We start from the raw sequence: 19335 nt of genomic DNA on the forward strand, positions 1-19335 counted from the left end.
GCTATGATAAACATTCCAATACTCCTGCCTTCAACCTTTGTTAAACTTTCCAAGTGCCAGCCAGACCTGGGGCTCCACACAGTCTAGACTTTCTCTGCTCCATCAGTGGACAAGTGGCCCATGGAAATACAGAACCAACCCACGTTTTTTCAAGGCCAGGCCAAATCTTCTACTCTTGGTAAATAGAGATAATGGGAATGTGGGGGAGGCCTGGGAAAGGAGAGAGGAGGGAGGGATTATATGTATGCTCATTTCAACCTTTCAGTAATTCTGTCACAGAAAGCTCTCTGGGTTGAAAATTAGCAGGCCTGGGTCCTAATCCTAGCTCTGCCACTAAATTAGCCATGTGCTCTTGGGCTAGTCACTTAGCCTCTCTGTGCCTCAGTTTCCTCATCTGCCCATGTAAATTGGTGGTGGCAGAGTGGTTAAAGAGCTACAACAACTGCCAACCAAAAGGTCAGCCGTTCAAATCCACCAGCCACTCCTTGGAAACCCTATAGGGCAGTTCTACTCTGTCCTATAGAGTCTATAGGGTCACCATGAGTTGGAATCGACTCAATGGCAACGGGTAGATAGTCTCTAAGAAGGATGCAAGCTCAAGGTTTTTATAGTGGTAATCTTAGATCTGTATGACACATTCTAGCTGTTCAAGTACTTCCACATACCTTGTTGTTATGTTGTCAGTTGTCATTGGGGACCCCAATCCATGGATTTTCATTGCCTGATTTTTGGAAGTAGGTCACCAGAACTTTCTTCCTAGGCTGTTATAGTCTGGAAGCTCCACTGTAACCTGTTCAGCATGATAGCAACACATAAGTGTTCACTAACAGATGGTGCCACTGAACTACACTGAACCACCATTACTCCCTACCCATACCTTAAATCTTTCTGAAACCTAATGATATAGGGTATTTGACAGATGACAAAACTAAGGTTCCTAGCAGTTAGGCAATTGTGAGCAGACTGTGGCAGAGCTGAGTGCCAATAATAATTAACTTGCTTTCTAGCTGCTTCCAGCACGCACTGCCCCTCTGGGGGTAGACCTCTTTCTCCAATGAAATGTCAGAGGAAAGGGCACCTGGCAAGTGGCTGAATGCCAAGTAGGCCTTATTGCCCTTGGGTCAGGGGTCAAAGGTCTGGGCTGTTCCCCTTTGGATGTCCTTTTTAACATTTTTGGAGCCCAGCGCAGGGCTCAGCTTAGCCCCAAATTCCAAGTTTTCCTGCTTCTTGGGCTTCAGAGATGGAAGGCAGAGCCCACAGTAATTAAGAGACTGGCTAACCAGGGCAGAAATGAACCTAAACCCAAGTCCCCTGTAGTGGATTGAATTGTGTCCCCCAAAAATATCTGTCAACTTGGCTGGGTCATGATTTCCAGTTTTGTATGATTGTGTACCATTTTGTAATCTGATGTGATTTCCTTATGTGTTGTAAACTCTATCACTATGATGTAACAAGATGTATTAGCAGCAGTTATACTGGTGAGGGCTACAAGATTAGATAGTGTCTTAAGCCAATCTCTTTTAGATATAAAAGAGAGAAGCGAGCAGAGACACCCAGGAACCTCATACCACCAAGAAAGCAGTGCCGGGAGCAGAGCTCATCCTTCGGAACTGAGGTTCCTGCTCAGAGAAGCTCCCAGACCAAAGGAAGATTGATGACATGGTCCTTCCTCCAGAGCCAATAGAGAAAGTGTTCCCCTAAAGCTGATGCCCTGAATTTGGACTTGTAGTCTACTGGACTGTGAGAGAATAAACTTCTCTCTGTTAAAGCCATCCACTTGTGGTATTTCTGTTATAGCACTAGATGACTAAGACAGAATTTGGTGTCAGGAGTGGGATGCTGCTCTAACAGATACCTAAAATGTGGGAGTGGTTTTGAAACTGTGAATGGATAGAGGAGTGGCAGCAGCAGAGAACCTGCAGCGGCAGAGAAGCAGCAATGGCAGAAAACCAGCAGCCCAGTGCGAGACAGCACTAGAGCTGACCCATGAAGCGAGAGAGAGTTGAGTGCCTGTGTGCAGGAGGCTTCCTGGTGGAATGGGGTGCCTTGAGCACTTCTCCGTGAAGCTAGGCTTGGTGATCCACTGAGCAAGACAGCTGAGTGCCTTCTGGTTGAAGTTTACTGGTGGATCGGGGTGCCTCCAGGCACTTATTGGAAGAGCTACAGAGCTTTGGAACAATTGCCCCAGCAGGGGAGATGTGGGCGTGAGACCCGAGGAGCCAAGAGGCCACAGGAAACAGAAGCTGAAGAGACAAGGAACACAGGAAGCTGAGCCGCCTCAATCTCAAAAGGTATGGCCAGGACATCTGGGGTTTCAAAGGGTAGAGCCGTGGCCTCTGGTGTTTCTAAGGGTGGAGTTGTCACTCTGATGGACTAGGAGAATGGTACACCTAAAGCCAAGGGAGCACAGTTGCCATCCCAGTGGGCTTGGAAGGCTGAGCTGAAGCCCAGGGCTGAGGGCTCTCCACTCAGAATCTGGAGAGTGTGGCCAATACCTAGAGTCTGGAGGGTAGGCCTATTGTGTATATGGTCTCAGAAAAGAGAGGATTATTTTCAAGCCTTGAGGGCTAATGTAATGTGTTCTGCTAACTTGCTTGGTGCCTGTTATGTCTTCTTTCCCTGCAATTTCTCCCATTTGTAATGGAAATGTCTAGCTTGTGCCTATTCTGCCATTGTGCCTTTGGAAGCAGATAATCAGCATTCTAGATTTCACAGATGAAGAGGAATTTTTGGATTTTGGACTTGGAGTTAAGTCTTTTGCTATAATACGATGGGGTGAATATGTTTTGCATGTTGCAAGGACATAAATTTTTGGGGGCCAAGGGGTAGAGTGTCATGGATTGAACTGTATCCCCCAAAAATATCTGTCAACTTGGCTGGGTCATGATTCCCAGTATTGTATGATTGTGTACCATTTTGTAATCTGTTGTGATTTCCTTATGTGTTGTAAACTCTATCACTATGATGTAATAAGATGGGTTAGCAGCAGTTATACTGATGTGGTCTACGAGATTAGATACTGTTTAAAGCCAATCTCTTTTGAGATATAAAAGAGGGAAGCAAGCAGAGACACCCAGGAACCTCATACCACCAAAAAAGGAGTGCCGGGAGCAAAGCAAATCCTTTGGACCTGAGGTTCCTGCACAGAGAAGCTCCCAGACCAAAGGAAGATTGATGGCACGGACTTTCCTCCAGAGCCAATATAGAAAGTGTTCCCCTGGAGCTAACACCCTGAATTTGGACTTGTAGCCTACTGGACTGTGAGAGAATAAACTTCTCTCTGTTAAAGCCATCCACTTGTGGTATTTCTGTTATAGCAGCACTAAATGACTAAGACATCCAGTAACTCCTGCTGCAGAACTGGTGCCCACTGGGAGCTTTGGCACTTGTGACAGTGGTGGTGGCCTCTGCTGCCCTGGCTCACAGCACCCCATCCACTTGAGTCAGGGTCAGGGGGTAAGTTTTCCTTCCCTTGACCCTTCCACCCACCCCCTCAGGGTGTTAAAGCCCCACTCTTTGTTCAGGAGATGAAGTCACAGAAGATGAGTTGATGCGTGTGAGAGCTCCAAAATTGAGGTGCTTGGCTCTGTCAAAGTGTCTGGCCTGGGTCTGAGTTCTGACCCCATCTTAAGATCGTGCTTGCTTCCCCAGCAACCATTAACCTTTGAACAGACTTAATCATGCATCTAAGGAAATGTTTTTCTCTGTGATTGAGCTAAGAAGGGATGTCACAGAACTTTCCTAGAGAGTCTTTATGCAAATAGCTCATCAGAAATAGCCTGTGCAAGCCACCCCCAGGAAATGGTTTGCTTGAGAAAGCTATTTTAATAGAATGTCTTCAGAAAGAATGTCCTGTAATTGTCTTGTGATCACCCTGTGAAGCCCCCTATAGTCACGTACCTCTGGAATTTTCAATAATAACCTATTTAAGAAGCCCATATATCTCCTTTAAGCCAATCACCTTAAGATCTCTGCTTTGAATTATCCCACCTCCCACTTCCCTAAATGCTTGAAAACCAACCAGAAAAATTGTATTGTAAGTCCCTGATTCCATTATATGCATATGCCTATTCACCTTCAGTTCCTCGGGGAGTTTGGCTTCCCTTTGTGAGATCTATTGTGTCCCTGGTTCAAACTGTTTCTAGCCTCCAATAAATCTCTTCCCTTTTTTTTTTTTAACAGAGTACGAGTTTTTACTCTTTGACAATGGGGAGAGGCTCCACATTCTGGGATGTCTAAGCACTGAGCCCCATCCACTCCCAACAACTTTCCTGAGTCCCACCTTGTAGATGAGGACTCTGCTGTCCTTAGGCACCTGACCAGACTCAGTCCCCTCCACATTCTTCTCCCTCTTCCCAGCCCCAGCTCTATCAAGTCCTTGGGATCCGAAAAACTGGTTCCACGAATCCACAGCCAGATTCTTTCCATTTCAGGGGTTTCATGGAGAGCTGGTTTCTACTTTGAAGTGGACTGGGGGAAGGATAAACTGCCCTTGGGTTACCAGAGGGAATAAGGAGAGAATAGGAAATATGGAAAAAGCAAGCTGGTTATTATTTTGAGTTAGAATCCTGCCACACATATGACAATCCAGCTTCCGCCCTTCCTGAGTCTCCAGCCAGGCCACGGGTGCTAACAAGCTAGTAGGGCAGTTCCCCAGTGTCTAGGGACACTCTGCTCTCAATTAATTAAAAATACAGAGTTTCTTGGCATCAGGAGAGGATTCCAAAGACTCTAGAAGAAGTGAGCCCTGGACAGCCCTCTTACTCTCATGGGGCACACAGATCCCAACTTCAAACCCCAGGTTTATACTCCCCTTGTGGGAGAGAAGGAACTGAGGCATGCAGGGTAAACACCATGCTATGAATGCTGTGTTTGCTATGGGCATGGCTATTGACTCCAGGGGCCTTATCATTGAGCCCTCAGACTGGGCTGGGCAGGGTAGGTCTGAGAGGAAAGGACATTCTATTTCCACTGCCCTGTGGGAGAGAAGAAAGGAGGGAGCAAGCAAGGCCAGGACAGAGTGAGAAAGAAGCTGCTGGGTTGGCCCACAATGAAAACACCCATTCTTTTGCTGCTGGTGCTCCTGGATCTGGGACAGGCCCAAGGGTCACTTCACAGGTGAGGTCATGTCTCCAGTACCATGTCCAACTGGGGTAGCCCCAACATGCCTCCCCAAGCTCAGGGCTGCCCTGGGTGAGGAACGCTGGTGGGGAAATTAGAAGGAATTGAAGACTTTTATGAATCCATAGAAAAGGTTCACAAGGCTTTGTCTGTGGCCTTAATCACTAGTCCATGACAAGTCACCCTTCTGCCCCCCATCTCCAATGAAGGTGCCTGCTCAAGTCCCTGGGAGCTTCTCATTTTGATAAAGAGCAGGAACTGCAGTTGTGGTTTGTAGCTCCAAGCACCCAAGTACTTCTCAAAGGGACTTACCATCCCTGTCCTGAAGAGTTTATCTGTCCCTTTAAATCAGAGCTAGTTGGTCAGCCTTCATGTGGGTTCATGTAAAACTACAGAGCATCCCACATCGCCCATTGTCTTTGTTGGTGGTGGTGGCGGTGGTTGCTGTTGAGTCAGTTCCAACTCACAGCAGCCCTATGTGTTACAGAGTAGAACTACTCTGCTCCAGAGGGTTTTCTTGGCCGTAATTTTAATGGAGGGTGGTCCCTGGGTGGTGTAAACGGTTAAGCACTCTACTAATAGCTGAAAAGTTGGTGTTTCAAATCCACTCAGAGGTGCCTCGGGAGATAGGCCTAGTGATCTGCTTCTGAAAGGTCACAGCTTGGAAAACCCTATGGAGCAGAGTAGTTCTACTATGCACACATGGGTCGCTCTGAGTCTGAATCGACTTGACAACCACCACCACCAACAACAACAATCTTAACAGAAGCAGATCACCAGGCACCGCTGGGTGAGTTCAAACGAGCAACCTTCAGGTTAGCAGTTGAGCACAAACCGTTTGCCCCGTTGTCCCAGAAGATCTTAAAGAGCCCATCTCCAGGATGGAAGCCCATCTCAACTCTAAGATTCTGAGAGTCTATGGGCTTGGCATGCTGCCTTCCAGATCTCCTGTGTAATCCTCTAGTTGTTAACCTATAGGAAAATGGGGATGGAAAAGAGAAGGGGTACAGAGGGAGGCAGAAGTGCCTACCTCCTCACGTGGCCTTTGTCCTCAGGGTGCCCCTCAGGCGACACCAGTCCCTCCGGAAGAAGCTGAGGGAACGGGGCCAACTCTCTGAGTTCTGGAAATCCCAGAATTTGGACATGATCCAGTTCACTGAGACCTGCACAAGGGACCAGAGTGCCGACGAGCCCCTCATCAACTACCTGGATGTGAGGACCCAGGGGGAGGGGCTGTGGAGTGGCAGGGAGAGGGGAGGAAGGCTCAGCCTCAGGGCATGGCCAATGTCGGGATCAGCAGTGTTAAAGGCCATCCTGGGTCATCCTCTGGATCGCTATGGACTCTATTATGACTTGGCTGAGCAAGACTTGCCCCAAATGTGTAGAGTTCCCTGTGGGAGGAAAGGAATCAAAAGGACAAACATGTCAAACTGAACGACCCTGTTTCAACTTCCAACTGGGAAACTTACTAGCTGCGTGTCCTTAGGAAAAATACTTAATCTCTCCCAGTCCCAGTTCCTTGATTTGTAAAATGGAGGTGTTACTTCCTCCTCCACCTTGTTCACAATACTATTATAAGGATTGGGATAATATAAGTAAGAGCAGAAGTAGCTGGGGCCATGATTTGACTTCCTCCCATATGGCCCTTCCTTTGCTCCTTTTGCCTTTTATTTCCCAGCCTCTCCACTTCCCAGGCTCTGCAAGGTCTTGTCTGGGATGCCGCAGCTCTAGCCCCTGGGTTTTCTCCCTTGCCCTTCCCCACCACTCACACCCACAGCCTCCCCCTTTCTCTCCCTTCCTTGTAGACGGAATACTTCGGCACTGTCTCCATTGGCTCCCCAGCGCAGAACTTCACTGTCATCTTCGACACAGGCTCTTCCAATCTCTGGGTTCCTTCAATGTACTGCAGCAGCCAGGCCTGCCGTAAGGGAAACCAGGAGCCCCTTTGGGGAATGAATGGGGCCAGTTCTGGGAGGATGGGGGCTTGGGTTCCAGAGACTGGCCATCTCTGCTGCACCAGCTTCCCCTCTCCATCATGACTCTGCCCTGGAACTGCCTACAGCAGGAACAGGACCGGGCCATCGAGGGAGCTAAAATATGGCTGCTCTCCAAGCAAGCAACTTTCATACTGATCAGAATTAATAGGGGGAAACTTGGCCATTGAAAATAGAAATCTTTGACTACATGACGACTCACTCATTTTGAAACATCCAAAAGAATATGGTGGAAAGTTCCATTCAGTTGGCTATTTCAGGGCAAGCATGGGGGTTGGGTTCTAGTGCAGACTGTTCACCTGCCTCAAGGAGGCTTGTGGCCTACCTGCCAGTGCATCAGAGGTGGGGCTGGTGGGGCAGAAGTACCAAGTCCCACAACGGCATGGATGGATCCATTTGGACCAAGTAACTCAGAGGTCTTGGCAAGGACTGGAAAAGGAAAAGCTAAGGAAAGAGGTCTTGGTGTATGCAGGACAAGCTCCAGAGGCAGAATGTCTCAGGAAACCCCAAAGTTAGGAGTCCATGAGAGAGCAGTTGGGAACAATTTCCTGGAATGGCCATTGTTTATCCTTGAGTTCCTTTGGAAGGCCGACCCACTTTGGCTGGCAGAGATTGCTGCTGGCGTCTGATAAAGGGTACTTATCTTGGTGTGCCTGAGGAGGTCATATGGGCGATCACATTTGCCCACGGACAGCTGTTTGATCCCCACCTGTAGCTAGAGGGTAACTCTCTTAATTTCTCAGTGCTGTTGTATCAGAAATAACTCAAGTGAGTGGCTTTAAAGAACAGAAATTTATTTTCTCACAATTCAGGAAACTAGAAGTCTGAATATAGGGAATATTCTCTCTCTGTCGGCTCTGGGGGAAGATGCTTGTCTCTTTCCACTTCTGTAGCCCTGGTGATCCTTGGCGATCCTCACGTGGCACCTGTCTCCCCCAGTTTGCACCTCCTTCTGTGTCTAATCTGCTCTTTATAACTCAGAAGTGATTAGATTTAGGACACACCCTACACCACTCTGGCCTCATTAACACAACAAAGAAAACCTTCTTCCCGAATGGGATTGCATCCACAGGAATAGAGGGTAGGATTCTAGAATTTATTTTACGGGCACACAATTCAATCCATAACGTAATGTAGTAGCCCACTGTGGGTGACATGGCAGGCCTTTCTAGAGTCCCCCACTCGATATTGGGAGTTGAAGGAAGAGACCTGCATCTGTGGGGCTGAGGGCATTGGGGCAGGGGTGAAGGCAGTGACTTGATGGCCTAGGCAAAAGCAGCACCCTTGTTTTCCAGAAACCCACCCCAGGTTCCACCCTTCCCAGTCCAGCACATACAGCAGCCTGGGGAGTCCTTTCTCCATTTCTTATGGGACCGGGAGCTTGTCTGGAATCATTGGAACCGACCAAGTCACTGTGAGTGCAATTCCTTCATCTTTTCTCTCTTGGCCTGAAACTTGGGAATAAGAACACAGCTCAGAGCTCAGAGGAGAGCTGTTTCAGGTGGCCACAAGAAGAGGAAATGGAAAAAGTGACATTTGGGGTGGGGCTTGCTTCTAGGGAACCAGAAGCCTGGCCAGGCAGGGGGAGCAGCATTCCCAGCCTAAGATTGTAGCAGTCTGTCAGTCTGCTCAGTGCCCGGGACCCTAGAAAGGTAGCTCAGGGGGATTCCGCAGGCAAATAGGGCACATGGCAGAAAACCAGGTGGCAGAGTTCACAGCTGGATCTTCAGTCCCAGGAGCACTGAGGGATAAGACCAGGCCTCCATCTTGAAGGATGAAGAAGTCCAAGCCAGGAGTTAAGGCGGGAATTTACAAGGTATGAGGTGGGAGTCAAGGCCCCATCAGCACTGAACTCAGTGCTGAGCTCGTGAGCTGCTCCGTAAACTCCCTCTGACCAAAGGTGCTGGGGGTCTCGGAAGTGCAGGAGTTAGATGAATGTGGGAACAAAACCAGGAGAGTCCTGGTCCTGCCTGAGGCACTTAATCCAGGTCTACAGCCAGCAGCACGGGCCTAGGCCTTTGGGGAAACAGAGACCCACCCACTCCTGATGAGCATTGCTCCAGTTCTGGGGTGTTCTGGAGGCCAGCAGGCCCAGCTTTCACCAACATCCCTTCAAAGTTGGGGAGGAGGGGAGGACATATTATTGAGTGAAAAAATACCAGGAACAGAACAACGCTAAGTAAAAAATATAATGTAAGGATAAAACAATACATTATTTTCTATTGAAACATATATACAATATGTACAAATAACATTTTAGAAGGGTACATCCCAAGCTGATCATTGTAATTACCTCTGGGAAGCAGGAGAGGGACAGAAATTGGCCTGGAAAGGGGAATGGTAGCCTTTAGCTCATGGCTATCTGCTGACCCACCTGGTTGGTGTGGGCAGCAAGGCCACAGCTTTTCCAGCTCCAGCTGACTCCCCCTGCAGTTTTCCTGACTTCTGGGCAAGGTGCATGTCTAGCTCCGGACAAGCAGTACCAGCTTCTGCTGCAAGACACCCCCATCATTGAAGTTGGAGGCTTGGGAATGCTAAGAAAACAAATGTGGGTTCCAGTCCACCCTCAACCTCATATTTGCCTGTCCTTCTCCTACCTGACATCTGTCTTCCCTTTCAGACTGCCAAAACTGTAGACGTCAGTCTATAGCACCAGAACAGAAACAATAATCTCAAGTATACTGTTTAGCACCTACAAAGGCGTATAATCAAATATCTACAATATATTCTTTTTTATATTTAGCTCTTAATGGTTCTGCTTCGCTTATCAAACTCTGACTTATAGAGATAATGAAGGGATGACATGCCAAAATTTGTGGGATGCAACTAATGCAGTCTTTAAAGGCACAGTTATAGCCTGAAATGAATATACTAGTAATCAGTAATTTCTGGGGATGGAAACCTTTGTGGATCTGCATTTCCCTTCACCTTTTAGCTACTATTGTTGTTCCTCAGGAGTCCCCAGGTGGCACAAATGGTAAAGTGCTTGGCTACTAACCAAAAGGTTGGTGGTTCAAATCCACCCAGAGATGCCTCAGAAGAAAGGCCTGGTGATCTACCCAAAAAAAATCAGCCTCTGAAAACCCTATGGAGCACAATTCTACTCCAACACACACGGGTAAAAGTTTTTGAAACAATCACAAAAACCACTAATCGTAAGTGAAAAAATTGATATTGGACTACATTACAATTCAGGTCTTCATTAAGAGAGTAAAAATACCAGTCAGAGTCTGGAAGAAGATATTTGCAATGCATATAGGTGGCGCAGTGGTTAAGAGCCACAGCCACTAACCAAAAGTTCAGCAGTTTGAATCCACCAGCCACTCCTTGGAAACTGTGGGGCAGTTCTATTCTGTCCTATAGGGTCACTATGAGTCAGAATCAACTCAATGGCAATGAGTTTGTTTTTTTTGGTATGTCCAACTTGATTCCAGAATGTATAAAAACTTTTACAAATAATAAGAAATGCAGACAACCCACTCCGCAAAAGAGAATATCCAAATGTCTGTTTTCATTAGTTATCAGGAAATACAAATTAAAACCACAGTATAACCCACTACATATTCACCAGAATGACTAAAATGGAAAAGACAGGTAATACTAAGTGTTGGTGATCTGGAACAACTGAAACTCTCAAAACACTGGGACAGGCAGTGTCACTTGGTACAATGATCTGGGAAAACTGTTCGGCAGTATTTACTCAAGCTGAACACTTGCATACACTATGATCTAGCAATTTCACTCCTAGGTATACGTCTAACAGAAATATGTACATTATGTTCACCACAGAAAATGTACAAGCCACACTTAGCAATAGTCATATCAGGAAACAACCCAAATATCCATCAATGATAGAACAGATAAGTAAATGATGATAGCTCAGACCACAAAATACTAATGATAATAAATAAATTACAACAGCGGAGCATGTAATAAGCATAATGGTGAGGGAAAGAAACCAGACAGAGAAGACTTCATACCATATTATTCCATTTATACAAAATTCAAAAATAGGCAAAATCAACATATGCTCTTAGAAGTCAGGAGACTGGGTACTCTTGAGGAGGCGTGCAATGATTAGAAGGGTGCAGGAAAGCCTTCTGGGTTTTGTAATGTGTTATTTCTTGACTTGGGAGCTGGTTACATGAGTGTGTACAGTTTGTAAACATTCATTGAACTGTAGTTATTATGCTTTCTGTGTGTATATTATAGTTCAATTAGTAAGTTCACATTTAAAAGAAGTACAGTGGATGGAAATATGGCCAAAATCTTTGTGCTCATTTAATCCAGGAAAATGGAAAGAGGGAAGAATTAGCTTTAGGGCAGAGGGAGAATCCAGGAATCCTAGACCCTTTCCCAGCAATTTCCCTGTGTAGTTCTCCATGGCTTTCTCCCGTCAGGTGGGAAGACTGACGGTGGTCAACCAACAGTTCGGAGAGAGTGTCAAGGAGCCAGGCCAGACCTTCGTGGATGCAGCATTTGATGGAATTCTCGGCCTGGGATATCCCTCCTTGGCTGTCGGAGGAGTGACCCCAGTGTTTGACAACATGATGGCCCAGAATGTGGTGGATCTGCCGATATTTTCTGTCTACATGAGCAGGTAAGGCCCGGCAAGCCCGCTGGGTTATAGTTAGTTATTACTGCAGGGAGACAACATGGCGCAGCTGAAAGAGCACTGATCTTAGCAGTCAAAGGACCTGGGCTGAAGCTCTTCGCTGGCCTTTCACTGTGTGACAACCTCCGTGAATGTTGAGGAAATGGGGGTTTACCTCTTAGAGGTGGAGTGAAAAGCACTTCATAAACTGTTCAACACTGAGCTAATTTAAGGACTCTCTGGGATTGGTTACTCATTTATCCAGTCAATAAACATTTATCAAGCTCCTATTATGTGCTAAACACGATGCTAGCTAGGCCCTGGGAATGCAAGAAAATGAGAGGGACATAGTCACTGCCTTCAAGAAGTTTAATTCCAGTGGAGGGAGGCAGAAAAAATTAGAGGTAAGATAACAATAAAATAATTACATGTACATTTTATAACAACAAAGTGAAGAGACAACCTATGAAATGGGAGAAAATATTTAGGAGCCTTATGTCTAAAAAAGGTTTAATATCCAGAATATCTAAGGAACTCCTACAACTCAGCAACAAAAACAAACAACCCAATCAAAAAATGGGCAAAGAACTTGAATAGACATTTCACCAAAGAAGACATTAAATGAATAATTTCTTTCATAAGGATCATCACAAAGCTGGTCCTCACGGAGGAGGTTAAAGATGTCCTAAATTTCCCACTTTTCCAAGTTGCTCTATCACTCTGTCATCTCTAACATCAACTACCTCACCTCCCTTCAGTATTTTCCCTCCCATCTTTGGGTTCCCTAATTCGCTGCAATGTCTCACAAAACTCACAGAACCATATAAAGGAAATGGCTCACGGGGTTGTGGAGGCTGGCAAGTCCCAAATTTGTGGCTCAGGCATTGGCTTCTCCCAACACACATGGCTGCAGGGGCTGGCGAACCCAAACCAACAATTCAGACCACAGGCTGCTGGCTCACAAGGCTGCAGAAGCTGGCGAATCAGGTCACATGATAGGCCGCTGGCCCAAGGGGCTATGGAGGCTGGCGAATCTCAGAATCAGCAGGTCAGACAGCCGGCTCTGGCTCAAGTCCCAAGAACTGGAGGTCAATTGATCATGAACTAATGCGAGAGCCAGATGTAGAGAGAGAGAGCCCCGCCAGGACACACACATATATACCTTAGATGCAGGCCACACCCCAGCGAAGGGCACAACTTGACTAAGGGTGGGACTTGAGCCACGCCCTCCTGCAAGGCTGCAGCCCAAGACATGCCCTATACCAATTTGGACTCATCAACATGTAGAGGTCAGGACCCACAACACATAAAATGGAGGACAACCACACAATACTGGGAATCATGGCCTAGCCAAGGTGACACATAACCCCAACCATCACAGGTTCCATACACCTTTATCTGCATAGTCCCACTTAATCACTGTGTGAGTCACAAAGACCACGACTAGAAGGGCCATATTAAGTACTTCATTACCCTGCAGACATACAGGACTGAGAAGGAGAAAATGTAGAACAAAATTCAAATTCACAAAAAAAAGACCAGACTTAACTGGTCTGGCAGAGACTGGAGGAACTCCTGAAACTATGGCCCCTGGACACCCTTCTAACTCAGAATCAAAGCTACTCCCGAAGTCCACCTTTTAGCCAAAGATTAGACAGGCCTATAAAACAAACAATAACACATGTGAGGAATGTGCTTCTTAGTTCAATCAAGCATATGAGACCAAATGGGCAACATCTGCCCGAAAGCAAAGTGCAAGGAGGCAGGAAGGGACAGAAAAATTGGACAAATGGACACAGGGAACCTGGGGCATAAGGGAAAGGGAAAGACTGCTGACACATTGCGGGGATTGCAATCAATATCAGAAAACAATTTGTGTATAAACTTTTGAATGAGAAAATACTTAGCACTGTAAACTTTCTCCTGAAGCACAACAAAATATATATATAAAAAGAAGACGTACAAATGTCCAACACACACATGAAAAATGCTTAACATCTTTAGTCATTATCAAAAAAAATCCAAACCTGTTGCTGTCAAGTCAATTCCTGGCGACCATATAGGACAGGGTAGAACTGCCCCATAGAGTTTCCAAGAAGCATCTGGATTCAAACTGTTGACCTTTTCGGTTAGCAGCCATAGCTCTTAACCATTACACCACCAGGGTTTTCTCTTTAATCGTTAGGGAGATGCAAATCAAAACCACAATGAAATTCCACTTCACCCCTACTAAAACTGTTGCCATCAAGTCAATTCTGACTCATGGTGACTCCATGTGTGTCAGAGGAGAACTTTGCTTCGTAGAATTTTCAATGGCTGATTTTTTGCCCATCACCAAAAATAACAAGTGTCTACTGTCTAGAAAGTGATCCTCTCCTCCTGTTCCCTCCCATCCCTGGTAACCATCAAAGAACATTGCTTTCTTTGTGTATATCTATTCTTGACTTTTTCTGTCAATGGCTGATTTTTTGGAAGTAGATCACCAGGCCTTTCTTCTGAGGTGCCTCTGGATCAACTGGAATCTCCAATCTTTTGGTTATCAGGCGAATGCATTAGCTTTTTGCACCCAGGGACTCCTCACCCCTACTAGGATGGCTATTATCACAAAAACTAAAAACAGCATGTGTTGGCAAGGATGCAGAGAAACTGGAACCCTCATACATTTTGATGGGAAAGTAAAACGATGCAACTCCTGTGGAAAACAGCTTGATGGTTCCTCAAAAGTTAAACAAAGATTACCATATGAGCCAGCAATTCCATTCCTAGGTATATACCCCAAACACTTGAAAGCAGGCACTCAAATAGATACTTGTACACCAATATTCATTACAGCACTATTCACAATAGTCAAAAGGTGGAAACAACCCAAATGTCCATCAACAAATGAATGGATGAACAAGATGAGGTATATACATACAATGGAATAGCAAGGGCTTTGCACTCAGACAGACCTGGATTTAAATCCTACCACCTGGTTTACTTCATCTCTCTGATCCTCAGTTTCCTCTGATGGATATTAAGCTGGTGAGGAAATTTAATAAGACTAGGTAGGTAAAATTCCTAGCATAGTGCTTTGCACAAAGTCAATCAACTTAGTTCCTTTATCCCCTCAGAGATCCAGTTCCCTTCGTCTTTACTACTCTGCGTTGCAGCACCTTAAGTTCTGTATTTTTCTGATCCTTTTTCTCCTGAAGATGAATCCATTGTCTATCCTGTCTCCCCAGGAACTTGCTAGATGCCAGGACATAATCTTAGAAATCAATGCCAGTAAAAATTAATAAATATTCAAGCTCTAAGAAATCATGCCTGCTTTCAAATTAGCTTCTCTGCCTTAACAAAAAGGAGTGAGCAATATGGAAACTGCAGGCATCACCACAGCCATAGTGGGGAAGATACTTTGCGACAAGGTATCTTTTGGCGGGTGTTTCAAGCCACACAGTGTGTGCGTACACCCAGGATGGTCCTGGCCTTGGTTCTTCATGAGTTCTGCCTAGACTTGTTGTCCCCATCTCCTACCTCACTAGCACTCTCATCCCATAAACTGGAAGACACTAACAAATCGGTGAGCAGTGTTGTCTCTGCCCTCATGCCAAAATCAAGTGCTGTAGCTGGAAGCCTTGGTCTTGGAGCCCAGGCTGAGATTTCTGCCCCTCTAGGTACTTGCTGTGAGTAACCAGACCAAGAAGCAAAGGGTCCCAGCTGAGGCTCGCCCCTGGAGTTTTCCCACGGCCCCTCCTTGACAATCTGCCTTTCTTCCCACATAGCAACCCAGAAGGTGGCATGGGAAGCGAGCTCATTTTTGGAGGCTATGACATTTCCCATTTCTCTGGGAGCCTGAATTGGGTTCCAGTCACCAAGCAAGGCTACTGGCAGATTGCACTGGACAAGTGAGTATCCTCCACAAGGTGGTTATGGTATGAAGGAAGAACTCAGATTGAATGAACTGAATTGATTTGAATGAAACTTTTGGTTATAAGGACAGCATGTGGCGAGTTCTCAGCATGAAGTCAGAGGTACGGAGGGGCTGAGCAAAGGTGCAGTACCCAGAGAGGCAGACACACAGTACCACCTCTCAGCTTCCTTCCTGCACATGTGCACCGTCAGCTTCACACAGCACATACCAACAAGCAGCCTACTACTCTTTGCTCATTCATTCATTCGATATTAATTAAACACACAAGACAAAGCCTGAGTGACAAGAGGAATGCCAGGGAGAATTGGACTCAGATTTTGCCCTCAGGAAGCTTTTATGGAAGTTGAGGCTTGCACACAGATCACCACCATGTAAGATCAAAGGTGGCCAGTGCTCCAAAAGAGGGGCCACCAGAGTGTCCAGCAGTCAGGCTAAGACAGCTTCTGTCTGAAGAACCCCACAGGGCTTTCTGGAGGGGGTGACGTTGAAATTGACCTTGACACATATATAATATCTGAACATGGAGCAATTGGGGAAGACTAGATACTTGCCATATGCCTAGCACTGTACTATACGATGCAGGAATTTAATGAAATGTTATTCAAGTTTCCATTCGCCCAAGCATAAGTTCCTACAAGGTGCCAGGCATGAGCCAGGCACTAGGGATGCAAAAGTAAAAAAGCCTCAATGCTCACTGTCTACTGTTGGTTTTTCAAATTGTAGGGATTTACCCACTCATGGGTCATGACATCATTTTAAGGGATTATGGCCTGCATTTTTTAATGAAATGGTATAAAATGGAAAACAACACATATTAAAGTTAAGCATTGTTTCATGAAATTTTTGCTTCAAATGTATGTGTGGGGGTGTGTGTCTTGGGTCAAGAAGTAAATGTTTTTCTCATTATGGATCTGAGTCAAAAAACTGAGAAACACTTACCCGGTGGGAGAGACCAAAATGGAAACCATTCATGATGCTTCAGTGACTGATGGGAGCCCAGCAGAGAAGGAGAGCTGCAGGAGAGCAGGAGAGGCTTCTGGAGTGCTGACAATGCCCCCTTTTCCCTCAGCATCCAGGTAGGGGGCACCGTGATGTTCTGCTCTGAGGGCTGCCAGGCCATTGTGGACACGGGGACCTCCCTCATCACAGGCCCCTCGAACAGCATCAAACAGCTGCAAAGTGCCATCGGGGCTGAGCCCATGGATGGAGAAGTGAGTGTCTGCTCGGTGTGGAGAGGGGCAGGAGCAGGACAGCTAGGCCCTCTCTTGGGAGATGGGAAGCCTCTAAACAGATCCTCTGTGCTTTGTTTTAGTATGTTGTGGAGTGTGTCAACCTCAATGTCATGCCGGATGTCACCTTCACCATCAACGGAGTCCCCTACACCCTCAGTCCAACTGCCTACACCCTGCTGGTAGGAACTGTTTCCTGATTCTGCAAGTCACAGGGCCTTCCCCACATGCCTGCCACTTCCCCTCATCAAACAGTCGCCTGCACTCAGGCTGCATTGACCCCAACGCCCCTCCTACTTCAGCCTGCTCTGATGTGGAGTTCCCTCTAGGAGGGACACAGCTGACTGTGGTGTAAAGACCACTGACTGGTTCTTTCCAGTAGTGTCCTGCAGCAGAGAACTGTGGGCAAGCCACTCTCAGTGAGGTTTCCTGACATTGCCATATAGGACTTCTCCACTGATCAAGTTTAATCCCCTCAACCACCAAGTCAGACTGGAAACATTATTATCCCATTTCATAGATGAGAATATTGAGACTCACAGAGTTAAGTAAATGGTTCAGGAAGTGAGTTGCTCGGGGACATAGAATAAGGTTATATGTTTTTTAACATTCTCCCCAAACGAGAAAATGTCTTTTGTTGCAGTAGATTAACAAGTTTGGAGGGCAAGTAGTCCCTGGCATTTTGGAAACCTATGGTCACTTCACACCACAGTTGGCCCAGATTTTCAGTATCACAGTTCTTTGGCAACATATTTAAGAGTCGCCCACAGCATCAGGGTGACTGTAACAAACAGAATAGAGACATTAGCCCCACCCATCACACATTGGTCTTCATTAACCCCTTCCCAAAGCCACCCCCAATACAGAGAGACAATCCAAGTAAAAACAAAAGTTTAGCTTTAAAGCACAGCTCCATGGCAAGTCTGCTAAGCTCCTCCAACATAGGAATTCTGGAGCAGCCACTGCAAACACCATACCCAGAAATAGCCTCCCTGAGGACAAGCTGGGCATTCAGATGGAGTCAGGTCCATTGGTCTACACACCCATTACCATGCCACCATCCCACTCCCACCACCCTCACCCCATGTGAGTCCTGCTCACCCCCATGCCTTCCGTGCTCTCAACATGGTACCATTGTCCTTTCCTGCCAGCACATCTCAGCTAGAGTCACCCGGTCCAGCAAAGATGCTATAATAACTTTTAGCTTTTATCCGCTTCCTCCTAAGAAGCTTCCTTAGGCCCTGTGTGAATTCCCTTTCCCAACAACCAACAACCTTACATCTCATACGGTTGTTGGAAAAACCACACCTGCCTGGTAGACCCTAAGTCTTCGTCAAAGAAACAAAAAGGAGGAGGAGCATCAAACTCTTCTCATAGAACAGGATGCCTACTTGCCTTCCATCTAAAAGGGGCCACTCAGATGATTCTTCCCAGAACATCCACACGAAAATAACACTGGCTAGCTACTTTTAGAACAGTTTCTCTTCCTTAAAAAAAAAATTAAACTGAGTTTCATAGAAACTAGTGAAACTGAGATTTAAACCAAGGTCTTCTAATGCCAGTTTTTGTTGCTCATTCAACCACGCAACAAGGCTTCAGCTTTCCCAATTTTAAAATGGGGGAGGAGTGTATAACAGGTGAATGGTTTTCAAAATTGTGGTACGTAGAAGCCCAGACTCACATGCATGAACTTGTGCAAACACACACTTTATTGAGTAAACTGGGATAGAAGTGTATAAAGTGCGAGGAAGAACTAACCAGCCAAAATTGTAAAACAGCCATCCAAGGGCATTCAGGGCCGACAGCCACCACTACAAAGGAGCACCTCTAGGCAGCACTACTTCCTTCTTCCTCTGTATGTCACTTATAAGGCTCTTTCCAACCCCAGGACTCCACAGATGGAATGAACTTCTGCAGCAGTGGCTTTCAAGGCCTTGACATCCAGCCTCCAGCTGGGCCCCTCTGGATCCTGGGAGACGTCTTCATCAGACAATTTTACTCAGTCTTTGACCGTGGGAATAACCAAGTTGGGCTGGCCCCAGCAGTTCCCTAAGGAGGGGCCTGTGTCTGCTTGCCTGCCTGACACTGCTTGGAAATCCAGCTGGGCCTGTTAGGTTGGGACACCCTTCACATCTGTCAAAAACTCATTGTGCACAGACTACAGTTGCTCCTGAGCTACAACTTGAACTTGGACCAAACAGAACATGAGAACACACACATACACAATACACATACCCACACACATTCACACATACCACATCCATCATCATCACGATAGAATGAATTGTGTGCCCATATTTTGCATTGCTTTTTGTTAACTTTGTAATATATACATCTCCAGCATATACACAAGCGGGAATTGTTGCTGTTAGCTGCTTTCAACTCACAGTGACCTCATGCACAATGGAACAAAATGCTGACTGGTTCTGCGTTATCCTCATATTTGGTTGTGGATCAGACAACGTTCTGTTGTGATCCACAGGG

At 46.2% G+C, this 19335-nt stretch overlaps 1 protein-coding gene across 2 annotated transcripts; it reads left to right on the plus strand.

Annotated features, from left to right (window-relative positions):
• The first annotated feature begins 4907 nt into the window (after positions 1-4907).
• Positions 4908-19084, plus strand: CTSE (cathepsin E). Of its 2 annotated transcripts, none has more exons than XM_004375215.3 (9): positions 4908-5118; positions 6177-6333; positions 6927-7044; positions 8411-8529; positions 11516-11715; positions 15474-15596; positions 16692-16833; positions 16935-17033; positions 18740-19084. In XM_004375215.3, exons 1-9 carry the CDS (start codon positions 5051-5053, stop codon positions 18902-18904), a joined length of 1191 nt encoding a protein of 396 aa, XP_004375272.1. In that variant the 5' UTR covers positions 4908-5050; the 3' UTR covers positions 18905-19084. The 2 variants fall into 2 exon arrangements, with proteins under 2 accessions (XP_004375272.1, XP_023586034.1); XM_023730266.1 differs by having other exon boundaries at positions 5051-5118; positions 11492-11715.
• Positions 19085-19335: the final 251 nt, after the last annotated feature.

Source organism: Trichechus manatus, unplaced genomic scaffold (assembly GCF_000243295.1).
Source record: "Trichechus manatus latirostris isolate Lorelei unplaced genomic scaffold, TriManLat1.0 scaffold00035, whole genome shotgun sequence".
NCBI lineage: Eukaryota > Metazoa > Chordata > Mammalia > Sirenia > Trichechidae > Trichechus > Trichechus manatus.

Coding starts and splice junctions, on each gene's coding strand:
- CTSE (XM_023730266.1), top strand. CDS start 5,051: ATGAAAACACCCATTCTTTTGCTGCTGGTGCTCCTGGATCTGGGACAG. Junction 5,119..6,176: donor GCCCAAGGGTCACTTCACAG/GTGAGGTCATGT, acceptor CTTTGTCCTCAG/GGTGCCCCTCAGGCGACACC. Junction 17,034..18,739: donor CAACTGCCTACACCCTGCTG/GTAGGAACTGTT, acceptor TTCCAACCCCAG/GACTCCACAGATGGAATGAA.